General features: G+C 49.8%; 1 protein-coding gene and 1 long non-coding RNA gene across 13 annotated transcripts in view; one reads left to right on the forward strand and one right to left on the reverse strand.

Annotated features, from left to right (window-relative positions):
• Positions 1-6,831, reverse strand: part of LOC147251665 (inactive dipeptidyl peptidase 10-like) — a 49,798-nt gene extending 42,967 nt beyond the window's left edge. The window contains exon 1 of the mRNA XM_086219512.1: positions 6,667-6,831. Within this exon, the coding sequence (XP_086075638.1) occupies positions 6,667-6,723 (57 nt within the window). The 5' untranslated portion in view covers positions 6,724-6,831. The remainder of the gene's footprint in view (positions 1-6,666) is intronic.
• The window catches only part of LOC147251666 (uncharacterized), a 29,214-nt gene extending 16,550 nt beyond the window's left edge, over positions 1-12,664 (forward strand). For 11 of the 12 annotated variants that reach the window (XR_015118649.1, XR_015118651.1, XR_015118653.1 and 8 more), the window contains 5 exons: positions 1-2,203; positions 3,416-3,599; positions 11,491-11,608; positions 11,682-11,776; positions 11,987-12,664. The exon at positions 1-2,203 is cut by the window's left edge and continues 745 nt beyond it. This is a non-coding gene — a long non-coding RNA (uncharacterized LOC147251666). Of the gene's footprint in view, positions 2,204-3,415; positions 3,600-5,298; positions 8,094-11,490; positions 11,609-11,681; positions 11,777-11,986 lie in introns of those variants that run through there. The other variant, XR_015118654.1, reaches the window with a different exon arrangement.
• Positions 12,665-13,989: the final 1,325 nt, after the last annotated feature.

Genomic DNA, 13,989 nt, shown 5'->3' on the forward strand with positions numbered 1-13,989 from the left:
CACACACACACACACACACACACACACACACACACACAGGATCTATTAGGTAGCGCTGTATGTACCCTGAGGCCGGTCTTTTATTCGACACACCACAAATGACATCACAGATCCTTCGGGATAAAACCCTCCATCATGAAGTCGTGTGTGATTTGTACATTTAATGGTTCTGTGACAGGAACGTGTTTAAAGCAAGAGAACGACTCCTGCTGCAGAGGAACACATCAAGGACAGATCACTGTGGAGGAGAAGCTAAATGGGAAGTGCTTTGATGGCTCCTGTTAGCTCATTAACACCTGATTGCTAATGGCTCGTCAGTTTTGAGAGCAGAAGAGGATCCCAGTAGAGCTGAAACGTGACCTCACTGGAGCTGGGAGCAGTTTGACTCAGCGACAAAGAGGGATCCACGCACAGAAAATACTACTACAGAAAGAGTGCAGAAAAAGTGCAACAAACATGTATTTGTACTACAGTTCATGTGCAGGTGTGTCAGGACCTGAAACTGAGACCAACGACTCACATGACCACCTAGCAAGCCTACTGTTCTGGCCTTACGACCACCTGCTTTTTGCCACCACCCCCTGGGTGGATGCATACCTGATACTTCCCACCAGAAATGTAGAACTGAAGAAGCTTCTTGGATGAGAGGAGAAACGGCTTCACTCACAGAGGAGAGTCCAGCTGCCTAAACTGAGAATGACGATGAACGACTGAGAATCCACACAAATACTTCCATACTCACTTTGGGGAGGACATCCCGCAGAGGGTGAGGAAATATGAGAGATTGGTGAGGAAAGTGGCGGATGACAGGAACCACCTACGGTTCAACCTGAGATGCATGCAAAAGAGAATCTTTCCAAAAAGCTTATGGTGCAAAGAAGAGGGCACAGACCCTTTTCCTCCATGAGCGCGTAAGACAGGTTCACTTCGCAATCGAAGTCCTGAAACCAAAACAAATGCTTTGGAGGAAGGACTGGTGGAGGGCATGACTTGGAAGCGGTTTCCAAGTACACTCAAACAGCACAGATGGCGCAGCACACTCAGGGCAAAGAACGACAAATAAAGAAATTCCAGAACCTTCAGTCCTGGTTCTATGGTTCTCACCTCAGAGGAGAAGAAAAATGGGCGGTGATACAGAGCAATGTTGTGGAACAGGACACCCAGGTTAAGAATTTGTCAGAAAGACTACTGGCCATCCCCCCAGAACTCTGGTTACAGCCACAGAGTCAGCTATAAGAAACAACAAGTTGTCAGAAACGGAGGCGGAGCAGCTTAGGCTTCAGATATCGGCAGCACTGTCCAGTGCCAAACTTCCTCCATCTAAACTCTCCAGACAGGAGAAACAGGCACTCAGCACACTGCAAAAGACCCCAACATCACAATCTTACTAGCAGACAAAGGGAGATGCACAGCTGTCCTTCACACAGCCCCTTACCACTCCAGAGTGAGCCGCCTCCTCTCTGACACAGCAACCTATGAGACTCGTAAACCAGATCCCACCAACACCTTCAAAACCAAGGTGGTCAACTGCCAACAGAAGCTGGAGAAGGAACAAGCTATCGACCGAGCTCTCTACTACAAACCCGATCCTGGCGATGCGATTCCATGCATCTACGGGCTGCCGAAAATCCATAAAGATGGCGCCCCACTCAGACCCGTTGTGAGTAGCATCAACTCTGTAACCTACAGTGTTGCTAAGTTTCTTGCCTCCATCCTTTCTCCTCTGGTGGGTAACACCCCCCACCACATAATAAATCCCATGGATTTTGCTGACAAAATTCAACAAATCAGTCTCGACCCTGCAGAAACCATGGTTTCATAGGATGTGACATCCCTGTTCACATGCATCCCCACAGGAGAGGCTGTACAGACGGTCAAGAGAAAACTTCTGACAGACAACACTAGCAGAAAGGAGAGCCACAACCACAGGCCAGGACTCAGCAGTCCACCTCCACCTCTAGGAGAAGGGGCACTCCTTTGAAGACCACAAGGTGCGCGTTGTAGCCAGGGAGGACAGACGGTTTGAAAGAGGGGTGAAAGAAGCCATTCATGTCAAACTAGAACATCCATCTTTGAACAGAGGAGGGGGCCTCAGACACCACCTATCACCCACCTACAATGCCGTCCTTAGATCCTCCCCAGCAGGTGCAGCTTGCCACATGACCTCCCAGCATCAGGTGAAGACATGGCTGCCGTGCTGCAGGTGAGGTGCTACTGGAGTTGCAATGAGGGAAAAAATGGTCAACAAAGAAGACGGGGAGCCGCTAACAGAGCCGCTAACAGAGCCGCTAACAGAGCGGCTAACAGAGGCTAAACGTAAATCAATACAGTTCATGTGCAGGTGTTCAGGACCTGAAACTGAGGCCAAAGACTCACATGACCACCTAACCAGCCTATTGTTATATACCTGATACTTCCCACCAGAAATTTAGAACTGAAGAAGCTTTTTGGATGAGAGGCGAAGCGTCTTCACTTACACGTCCGGCTGCCGAAATTGATTCTTTTTTAAAGAAGTGTGTACAGAGGATAAGGGAAGACCAATGCAAGCCACTAAAGACATGCAGGAAACTACTGCTATGACTGTGTTAGTCCTGGATGTAGGACGTGTTCTTGCTTCCTCTCCTATGAATTCCTAAGCTGACTTCCAGGCAGGCTTACGGTGTGATCCAGTTAAAAAGTAAAAACACACCTCCGACCACAAGCTGCTGCTGTAAATGGAAATCTGGTATTCCTAGACTTCCATATGGAATCAAAAAATACTGACAGTAAAATTGTGGTACTTTACGTAGATTAATCCTGAATTGTTCCGACTTTACTGTCATGATTCCTGCTGTTTTCAGTCCTGCTGGTTAAAGAATCCTGTTTGCAATGAAAGCATTTTGTGCTTGCTCTTGAGAGAGGAACCAGGGCTTTGTATTGGGCCCCATCCTCTTCCTTATATACCTTTGCCCACTTTGATAGATTTTATGTAAATTCAATATCCAGTTCCACTGCTAAGCGGACGACACCCAGCTCTCCCTCTCCACAAAACCCTCCACCACCTTTCCACCCCCCTCCCTCTGCGCCTGTCTCCAGAAATCAAGGCTTGGTTCTCCTTCGGTTTTCACAAACTCAGCAATGACAAAACAGAGGTCCTCCTCATTGGTTCCAAACCCATCATCACCAAGCAACCCAGCTTTAACCTTACCATTAACAACTCCTCTCTCTCCCCCTCCCCCCCAAGTCAGAGCCTGGGTGTCATCCTGGACAGCATTCTATCTTTACAGACCAAGTCAATAACGCGATCTGGTCACCCTACTTCCAGCTTTGCAAAATCAGTTTTACTCCGCCCATCCCTACACTATCAAAGCCATCCTCAACCTTGCCCCCCACGCCTCTCTGACCTCCACATCAATGCTCCCTCCCGCTCCCTCAGGTCTGCCTCCACCTACGTCCTCCTGCTACGACCTACCGCTACAGCCTCCTCCAACCTAAACATGGCGGCACCGTTCGGACACCCTAGAAGATTGGTGGTGAAGCACGACCTCTGCTGGCAGAGCACAGATACTGCAATGAGGTAGACGGCACCAACGAAAGCCCCACCTGCTGGCCTGACTGTGGTACTGCACTCCACTCTTCCCTCATTCTCTATTATTACGCACATTAACGCACCTTTAGTCATCAACGACTATAAATGTTGGTGTTCATCAGAATGGGAGACTGTTGGTGGCGCTAACTTGGCTTGAGGGTCCACAAGTTTTTAGGGGGCGAAGAAGAAGTCCGCGGTGCATTGTGGGCCATAGGTTGCTCCGTAGGATGCACCTGAACCGACCTACAATGTGGGCGTGTTTAGGCTGGAATTTAGGTTGAGAAGTAGGTCGCTACTCACGCCAGTTGTGTTTGGGACAGCCTGCGACCTGCTCTGAGACCTACCATCAGACCTACTTGGCTATTCGGACGCAGCCTATTAGATTCATGCTAAACAATTTAATAGTTTCACTGCATTAGATAATCAGAGTAACTTGAATTATGTTCTTAAAAACAAGTTTCAGCAACTGAACTCATATATTTAAGCAGTTTGTAGTGGTCCAGTTCATGATTGGTGCAATGTAATACAAACAGGCCTGAGTAGAAAAATACTGAATTCTCTCAACTCAGCCTGCACTAGATACCTGTCGTATTTTTGGAAACATGGGAACAAATGTGTTTTAAACACCATGGACTTCTATTTTTACTCCATTGAAGCCCCATGAGTGTGAAATAAGGAAATAATACAGTGAGAGAGAGGGAGAGAAAACAAGAGAACGAGAGGAAATGGGAAGGGAAGAGCCTGATCCACTGCCTCTGAAGCCCAGATCCCCAGAGTCCTGGTCCAGTCCCCAGAGTAAAATTGGCATTAGCCCTCAGCTCCAACACACACACGCACACACACACACACACACACACACACACACACACACACACACACACACACACTCCAGCTGGCAATTTCAGAGGAGACTTTCAACTTTCAAATGCGTCTTTGTTCTATTTCGATGCTGCGCCGGCGCTCGCCATCCTCAGCTTGTCAGGTTCACTTTTTAAAAATTTGGGATTGTTTTGCCATCTTTGAAGTGGAAGCAATGATCTCTGCTCCTCCACATTAGCAGACTGTTATTAGCAGCTATTTATGGACCGGTGGCAAACAGGCAGGGATCGTAGAAACATTCCTCACAGAGTCTAAAAAAGGAGCAGTGGGAATTGATCTTCTTCACACTGACGTTCATTGAAGTGTCCCTGTGCTACAGCAGAGGTTAGCATTGAGCTAACCTCTGACTGCTGGACCAGACGCTGTCACGACCAGCGTGACCCCACAGCATCACCTCACCATCACCACTGCAGTTTCATTGTCGAGAACACGTGGCCCGTTTGAAGAAAATTCAATACGAAGAGATTATATGTATGTGTGTGTATATATATGTGTATATATGTATGTATGTATGCATATATGTATGTGTATATATGTATGTATATACACGTATACATTATTTATGTATATATCTATATAAATGTATATATGTATGCGTGTATACATATACATGCATACATGTCTATATATATACACATATATGTGAATATATACACATATATGTATATAAATATTTTATATATACATATATGTGTACATACATATACACATGTATATATACGTGTGTATATGTATGTATATATACGTACACATATGTGTATATATACATTTATGTATGTGTATATATTACACACGTGTAATATATACGTACGTGTGTGTGTATTCCCCATCACCTCCTCTCCACCCCCCAGATGTTGGTGTCCTAATGAGGAGGCGCTCTGAGGGGTTGATTAGACCTCCTCCTCCACCTCTGAAGGCCCCTGATCTTACAGCAGAGTCAGCAACATGGAGAGCAGGAGTCAGGCGGAGCAGCCACCGTTCGCGGTCATGTGACAGCACGAGTCATGTGACATCCTCTTGCTGTCTTTGTCTTCCAATCACAACGTTCCTGATAATCTAAGAAGCTTATAAAACAACAGCAGCAGCTGCTGGTTAATACCAGCGGGGATTTTCATCCTCACCTCATCGTGGGGAGGAGCGCCAGCTGCTTGACCCCTGGAATCATCCTGATGTGCAGCAGACCAGGGAGCCCAGCGCAGACCTTCAGATCCACCTAGATCCTCTCAGACGTTACGCTAGAACATGTGGCGCGAGAACACCCAGGATGGGAGCTGTGATATGAGTCCCTCTCCCTGAGTAAATAACCATCAGATTGGACAGAACCAAGTTCTAACTTGTCGTACCGGGACGATAGAGACCAGGTTCTCCAGAGGCTGGTGATGCGGCACGTTAGGCCAGTTTCTAGGCAGTAGATTCCAACAGGGGTCAACGACCTCTGAACACTGGAGAGGTGGAACCATCAGCAGTCAAGCTGGTGACAACCAGTTTCAGGATGAGAAATGCACAGAAGTTCAGAACCTTCACATGCCTACAGAACCGTTCAGTCCTCTATCCTTCAGCATCCTTGGTTCCTGATGTAACAAGAACAGTTCTGGGAGAGTGGAACTGCAGCAGCACGTACAGCCACTGTAACCCTCCAGTCAGCCGCGGCTCTATCACACCAACACGCCAAATCATCCTGTCACCACAGAAACGGACTGTCCCGGTTACTGTGGTGAAGCTTGGAACTGATCAGGACCTTTACAGCCCCCCGTCCTCAGCAGGGGGGACCAGTGACTGATGGATGATCTGCTGTCATCTTAACGCCGATTTAATGGCATCCTCTTCTATAAATACGCCCCCCCCCCCCACACACACACACCCAGGAGCTCAGACTCCCATCACTCCGAGAAACAAGCACTTTAAAACTCCTAATTCTGACCGTAGTCGTGACGTCACCCACTGAGTATTTCGTCTACAGGCGTGTTTTCACCTTCTCTGGAACTCTCGCTGGTAAACTACAGTCACATTGTTACAGACATGTCTGAGCTATGAGCATCGTTCTGAAGACCAGCCCAGCTGAGCGGGGCTCCCGCCGCTGGAGGTTCTCCTGGTTCTCCTCCTCGTGCATCCGAGCCGAACAACACAACACTGCACCCGCAACTTTCCGCACTCACGAAGTTCTGCAGCTCACCGCCGCTGAGCTGCGCGTCTGAGACGTGAACGTGGCTGCGGCTCACCTTCCCCTCGCTCGAGTACCTCCGGCTGTGCTGCGCTGCTCCCGCGCTCGGGTTCATGTTGCGGACCTGTGGACAGTTCCAGCTCCGGCGGGGTGGAGGATCCTGTCTCACACGCTCCAACTCTCCTCTGGAACTAGTTTACTGCGCGGTGTTTACTGGCTGCTCCGCTGTGAGACGCGCGGCTCTCTCCACCAATCATGACGCCCGTGCGTAACGATTCGCTGCGCGCGTGCCAACGGGTTCCTAACGCTGACCTGGAGGACCCCCGCCGAGACGAACCGAGTCTCAGTCGGTGGATGCTGCGAGTTCACTCTCATCCAGAGTTCGGAGAGGTTCGGCAGGACGGAGCAGGAGCTTTAAATCCCGCGGGGTTTATGGCGTAACCTGATTCCACTGAGTCAAGACGTCCGCGTTCATGCGGGTTTCACGGGTGGTTTCTGTTGTTTGGTTTGAATCCACCGACCAGCAACTAATTCACCGGACTCTTGGTATAAAAAAGAAGTGACAAAACCTGATCTGAAACAGATGTTAAAAAGAGCCTGAGGCTGCAGGTTCGTCCAGCTGAGAACGCTGGTTCTCCAGGAGAACGTCCAGGGCAGACCCTTGGACAAGGAGAACCTGGAGTGCAAGGTTCCAGGTCCTAGTCCTGCAGGACCTGCTGCTCCCTCACAAACTGTGTGAAAGTTCAGGCCTCAGGTTTCTACAGGAAACAGTCGAAAGTCGTGGTCTTACGTGTTCTGTAAAAAACAAAAAACAACCTGGAAAAAAATCTATTTTTTTACTGAAAACAAAACTTAGATTTTTATTATATATAAAGGCCAGCACGGTGGAGCAGTGGTCCTCACTGTGGCCCCCATCAAGAAGGTTGTGGGTGGAGCAGTGGTCCTCACGGTGGCCCCCATCAAGAAGGTTGTGGGTGGAGCCCCGGCTGCAGCACGGGGTCTTTCTGGGTGAGTCTCCATGTTCTCCCTGTTCCTGCTGGGTTCTCTCTGGTACTCCAGCTTCCTCCACAGTCCAAAGACATCAAGAGGGACCAGGTTAATCCAGACTCTAAATTGACCGTAGGCGTGGCTGGGAGAGCCAATGGTTGTCTGTCTCTATGTGTTGGCCCTGCCATGGACTGGTGACCTGTCCAGGGGGAAGGCTGCTGGGATAGGCTCCACCCCCCCGCGACCCTTCATGTAGGAATAAGCGGAAGACGATGGATGGATGGATATTAAAAAAATCTGTTTTTTTAAACATACTTACAAAACTCTGTAAAATAAAATTCCTTAACCAAAATAATCTTGTTTTAGGTTTTGTGCCAATAATGACAAAAGACTTCTATTTCTTGTGGTCATGACTCCATATTTGAAAAGCTTCCTGACTGACACGCCAGCGAGCCAAAAGTTTTAGGTGAGGTTCCTTCTTTACGCATGAGGCCCCGGTGGAGGCGTTGGCGTTGGTTGCCAGCAAACATGGAGCGCTGACCAAGAGTCTGCAGTGTCGTTTGATGAAGGAGTTCAACCTTCTGACTGCAGACAGAAGACAAGTGGTCGTGAGGTTTTGATGCTTCAGGACGTGTTGGTCGCGCTGGTGCAGGCTGGCCATCGCTCCCATCATGACCTCAGCAGACAGAGCGACGTCCCGCCAGGACACACCAGCGGCATCAACTGTAATCCGCCTCTCACATTTATTGTTGTTCCCAGTGTCACCTTGCTTCTACTTTAGCTGATCCGGTGTTGGAATAACGACCCTGTGACCACGACCCCGCTGAGCCGAACTTGCAGCTCTTTCCTACGTCCGTACAAACAATCTTCTCCTGTGCCGGTTCCTGTGCCGTGTAACTTGACATCGACCAATTGTGAAATGGTGCGCAGGTGGAAACACCGTGGCGAAGAGGAGCAGGGATGCTGCCGCTGCCTGCTGGAACGATGAAACAGAGGGAGGGTTGAGCTGTGGCCTCAGACGTTTGCTCGAGGAACCGCCATGACAGTCAGGAAGGAGAAATGTTGAGGAGCTGAGCAGAGCAGCTTCAGCAGCCTGGGAGCTAGCCAGTTAGCTGAGCTGTGCTAGGCCATCGCTCCCCAGCACGTTAGCACTGGGCTTTGCTAGCATCACATTTGACATGATTCAGAAGGTGATTGAGGCCGCCAGTGATTGGCAGCACCCTGACTCAGTCACGCTAGCCAGCGTACAACAGGTAGTTTTTGGAGTTTTTCCAGACCCTCAGCTAAGACACAGCAGCCATTTGTGGCACTATAACTGCCGAACCTGGCTAGGACCTTGGCCTTTGACAGCCAAAACCTTTCGACCTGTTCCCAAGTCCCACTGGACGTTTTGGACATTTTGGAGACTCCTCAGGTGTTCCTCTCGTGTGAACAGACTGGGACGGACAGGTGGACCATCCCAGACAATATGGACAGAAACACGATCTGGTCTGATCTCCAGATGCTCTGATGGGTTGCACAGTGGCAGAACCCGATCCCTCAGCTGTCCAGCACCTTGTCCACAACCCCCCCCCCCCCGTCCATTTATCTCAGAGAATTGTGAAGTTTACCATCTCGCTTGAAAGCATCTGGTGTTGGAGGCTGATGAGGCCTTTGAAGCATGAAAGGTCGAGGTGCCATGAGAGATGTGTCACCATGCAGCGGTCCAACAGCCAAATGTCACCGGGACGCAGCCGTCAGCAGGATGGCGTGAGCCGACAGGTTTGAGTGCTGCTCAGCTTTTGGGGACCAAAAGAACCCAGAGGAAGATTTTAGGCTCATAAATCTGCAGGTGCATTAATAAGATAACCTCGTCTTCTTCTTGATCTCGCTGTTGATGCAGAGAGAACAAACGGGAGCTGAGACGGACGGAGGGACTTCTTACGGGCTGAAATTCAAGCAGCACGCAAACTTTTGGGGAAATAAGCCAACCAGATGTTAGAGCTGGACAGGAAGTAAAGGACATGCCTCTTTTATTGCATTTTTTTTTACCTTCTGTAAGTACAAGAAGTAGAAATATTGTATGATTCATCTGTTGTCCCCAGTAGCTTCCATGTCATGTGACCTCGGGACTCCAAATTAGCACCAGCTGGTACTAGCCTGAAAAATACAGGACACAGCATCTTCTACTGCCTTTTACTGCCTCCTACATACTTGACTCACATACACAGAATCTAGATACTACGCAGTAATACTACAGTAAAATCAGTGAAAAAGAGTTTTAAGTGTCCACACCTCAACATTGTCACCGATCACTGGTGATTTGGGGTTCAGTTTGAGTTTTGTGTCTGCCCTGCTGAGAAATGCCACTCCCACCCAGCTGCCATTGGTCCAGCGGTGACCTCATAGCTGTGACATCACCACCAAGACACTGGGCTGATTTGATTGGTTGAACGTTAAAAATGTCCAAGCAAGCGAAGGAATTAAACTCGGGGCAGATTTGTGGCGTGCAGAGTTTGATGAAGAGTTCAGGCATGAACTGGCTGGTGGGTGGGAATCCAGAGTCCAAACACCACCGCGCGTGCGCGCGTGTGTGTGTATGTGTGTGTGTGTGTGTGTGTGTGTGTGTGTGTGTTCCAACTGCTACTGTATTTTTGTGCCAGTGTTTTCTGCTTTGCTGAGTCCTGTTTATTTACTTTGTTTTATCATGGGAAACCTTTGTGGGGGGGCAGTCGAAGGTCAAGAAACAAATTAGAGTAAAAATATACAACAAAACTTCATATTGATCACATCAGAACTACATTCAGAAAATAAGCATTTTAAAAGTTTCCTGTTGCTGCAGCTCATACAAGTCGCGTGAACTGAGAATTCCCAGCCAGTTTGGGACCCTGAAAGCAGCAGTGTGAGGTTCATGCTCAGCTCCGAGAGCAGGAGCTGAGGATAGAAGCTGGAAGGTTCTCCTCCTCAACTTCAGAATGGAGTTGTTGAACTCTGGTGTGAAGTGGAAGGTTCTGGATGTCCTCCCTGATTGTTTCTGCAGCTTCTATGGACGCTGCGGTTGTGTCCTCAGATCATTATTTCAATAATCCACTGTCCTCGCTCTCAGGGTCTCTCTCCCGCACATTCGGATATGTAGAACATTAATTATGGATGAGATGGAGGTCTCAGAGGAGAGTCGCAGGAGCAGTGATGGCGCCGGGCCAAGTGTAGCGGGGAACCCTGGGGATGCTCCTGAAGGGAAAATAGACCTGGCAACCTTGGGAGAACGTTCCCCTCCCATCATTCCCATGCTCTCCAGCAGAGTCAGCATTCTTCTAACACCAATACTTGCTGCCCTACATTGGTTACCTCTTACTTTCAGGATCCAGTTCAAGTTGTTACTGTTCACCTCCAAGGTTATCCACGGCTCTGCTCCCAGCTACATCTGTGACCTCATCCACCATCACACCCCCAGTCGCTCTCTTCGGTCAGCTGACCAGGGGCTCCTGGCAGTGCCCCGCACTACATCAAAAACCAAAGGTGATCGGGCCTTTGCAGCAGTGGCACCACGTCTCTGGAACTCGCTTCCTCAGGCGCTAAGAGCTGCCCAGTCCGTGGAAAGCTTCAAAAAACAGCTAAAAACCCATTCGTTCCGGCAAGCCTTCCTAACGTAGGCCTGAGGTTCCATCCTCTCCGGGGCGCCAGTGTTTTTTGCTCAGCTGTGTGGTCTTCTTATTTATTGCTGGTGGAATTTGCACCTCTGTCACACGGCTATGGTTTCTATTCATGTTTGTTGTTTTGTGTTGTGTCGGTGATATCAGTCACCTGACTGTTTCTGTTTTATCTGTTTTTATTGGAAAGCACTCTGTGTATTAGTACTGCGAAGAGCGCGACACAAATAAAATTTTACTTACTTACTTACCTCCACATGTAACAGGCTCGTCCACGGCCGGTTCCGCATTCCTCCTCCATGTGAAATCTGCCTCCTAATGGACAGAACGTGCACGTCTAAGCCAGGGGGAACGTTCCTCCACACACTGACTGGGTTCTAAGAGGTGAGCTGCTATGGTGGATTTTCTTACACAGAAATCTCTCCCTCGCTACAATAAGCTGATTCTCTGTGTTCAGTTCTGCCACGTGGCCTCTGGCCGCTCCGAGCCAACTGGACTAATCCCTCCATCTCTCCTGTCACTCGTGGCGGCGGATAATGGGCCTGATGTTACGTAAGGAGGCTGTTTTTTTAAACCTGCCTTTCCAAAATCTATTTTTGTTTCTTTTGGGGGAAATGCGCTCACACTCATCCTTCCTCAGCACAGGCTGAGTGTGAGCAGGATCACGTGTCGCATGTTTCTTTGTCCACTCAGGAACTCCTTTTAATTCGCCTCATCCCTTCTCATGTGTGATGATCAGTGTCTCTTTGATCAACCCAACAGAATTATTCACCGCTGCTGGAGCTGAGAGCACCGGGCCAGGGTCCGAGAGCAGTGCTGCATCAGAGAGGGACCTGTGTCCTTCAACCAGTCAGGAAATAGACGCTGCAGTTCTCCGAAGATTGTTTCCTCTTTTGCCCCAGCAGAGTCTGGAGGTTTATTTATACCTCTGCATCATTTCAGTATTTCAACACTGACAAGTCCTTTAACACAATCGGCTTGAGTCGCACTTGGTGGAGTCACTGCAACAGCGAGTAAACCTCCACATGGAGCAGATCCTGCACCTGCAGACGCCACGGCAGCAGAGGGGAAGATCTTTAGGTTCTATAAGTGTCGTTTTGTACCATGTGGTGGATCAACGTTCCTCTCAGCAGCCACAAATTACTGCACACTCAGAGTCTGATGTATTCATCTCAACAGAGGAAATGATTAAAGAAACTCAGTTCTCTATTTTCACAAACCTCCCTGACTTGTTGAGAATGGACCTCAGAGTTCATGAAGAACACCGGCGTAACCTTTACCAGGTGCTGCTGGAGAACATGAGGCTCTAGTTCTTCTTGGGGAGCAGTGGCAGTGCTCAGGTGTGGATGAGTGACGTGTCCTGCAGGGCTGAAGTACAGGACTGAGTCTCAGTGCAGGTGTGTCCACTCCTGACCCCAGAAACCAGTCTCAGATGCGATGGTGTGTGAGGAGATGAAGGTGAGATGATGGAGTGTGAGGTGAAGAGTGAGATGATGGAGTGTGAGGGGGAGAGTGAGATGGAGTGTGAGGTGAAGAGTGAGATGATGGAGTGTGAGGGGAGAGTGAGATGATGGAGTGTGAGGGGGAGAGTGAGATGATGGAGTGTGAGGGGGAGAGTGAGATGATGGAGTGTGAGGGGAGAGTGAGATGAGAGTGCGGTGGAGTGTGAGGTGGAGTGAGGGGGAGAGTGCGGTGGAGTGTGAGGGGGAGAGTGCGGTGGAGTGTGAGGGGGAGTGTGAGGTGGAGTGTGAGGTGGAGAGTGCGATGGAGTGTGAGGGGGAGTGTGAGGTGGAGAGTGAGGGGGAGAGTGCGATGGAGTGTGAGGGGGAGTGTGAGGTGGAGTGTGAGGGGGAGAGTGCGGTGGAGTGTGAGGGGGAGTGTGAGGGGGAGAGTGCGATGGAGTGTGAGGGGGAGTGTGAGGGGGAGAGTGTGGTGGAGAGTGCGATGGAGTGTGAGGGGGAGTGTGAGGTGGAGTGTGAGGTGGAGAGTGAGGGGGAGAGTGAGGGGGAGAGTACGATGGAGTGTGAGGGGGAGTGTGAGGTGGAGAGTGAGGGGGAGAGTGCGATGGAGTGTGAGGGGTAGTGTGAGGTGGAGAGTGAGGTGGAGAGTGAGGGGGAGAGTACGATGGAGTGTGAGGGGGAGTGTGAGGTGGAGAGTGAGGGGGAGAGTGCGATGGAGTGTGAGGGGGAGTGTGAGGTGGAGAGTGAGGGGGAGAGTGAGGGGGAGAGTGCGATGGAGTGTGGTGCTGATCATCATCTCCAGCAGGGGTCACACTGGTCCAGTGCAGTGCCGTGTGGCTGCAGGTTTTCAGTCCAACCACTCAAAAGCACCACCTGATTCTACTTGAATCAACCAAGCTGCGTCCTCACAGCTCATTGGTTGAATCAGGTGTTGCTGTTGATTGGTTGGACTGAAAACCTGCAGCCACACGGCACTGCACTGGACCAGTGTGACCCCTGAACTACAGCTTCGCAGGTGTGCCTTCGTCGTCCGTGTGCGAGTCTCCACGTCTCTTCTATTAACCTGCATCCAGCTGAGAGCCCCCCGCCCCCCTGCACCAGGCTTTAATGGGCTTCCTCATGTTATCATTCTGCTTCACCAATCAGCGATGACCCACCCCCTATACTTTGACCATTAATTTTGAATAAGCCCTTGAAGAGAGAGTAGAGGGCAGGGGGATACACTGGGGAGGGTCTGGAGGAGGAGCAGGAGGAGGAGCCTGTTCTCCTCCCGCCACACTCACAACTACAAGATGAGTTCCTCAA

The sequence above is a fragment of the Aulostomus chinensis genome, chromosome 12, assembly GCF_037954235.1.
Source record: "Aulostomus chinensis isolate RoL2024-O1b breed Wild chromosome 12, RoL_Achi_v1.0, whole genome shotgun sequence".
Taxonomy (NCBI): domain Eukaryota; kingdom Metazoa; phylum Chordata; class Actinopteri; order Syngnathiformes; family Aulostomidae; genus Aulostomus; species Aulostomus chinensis.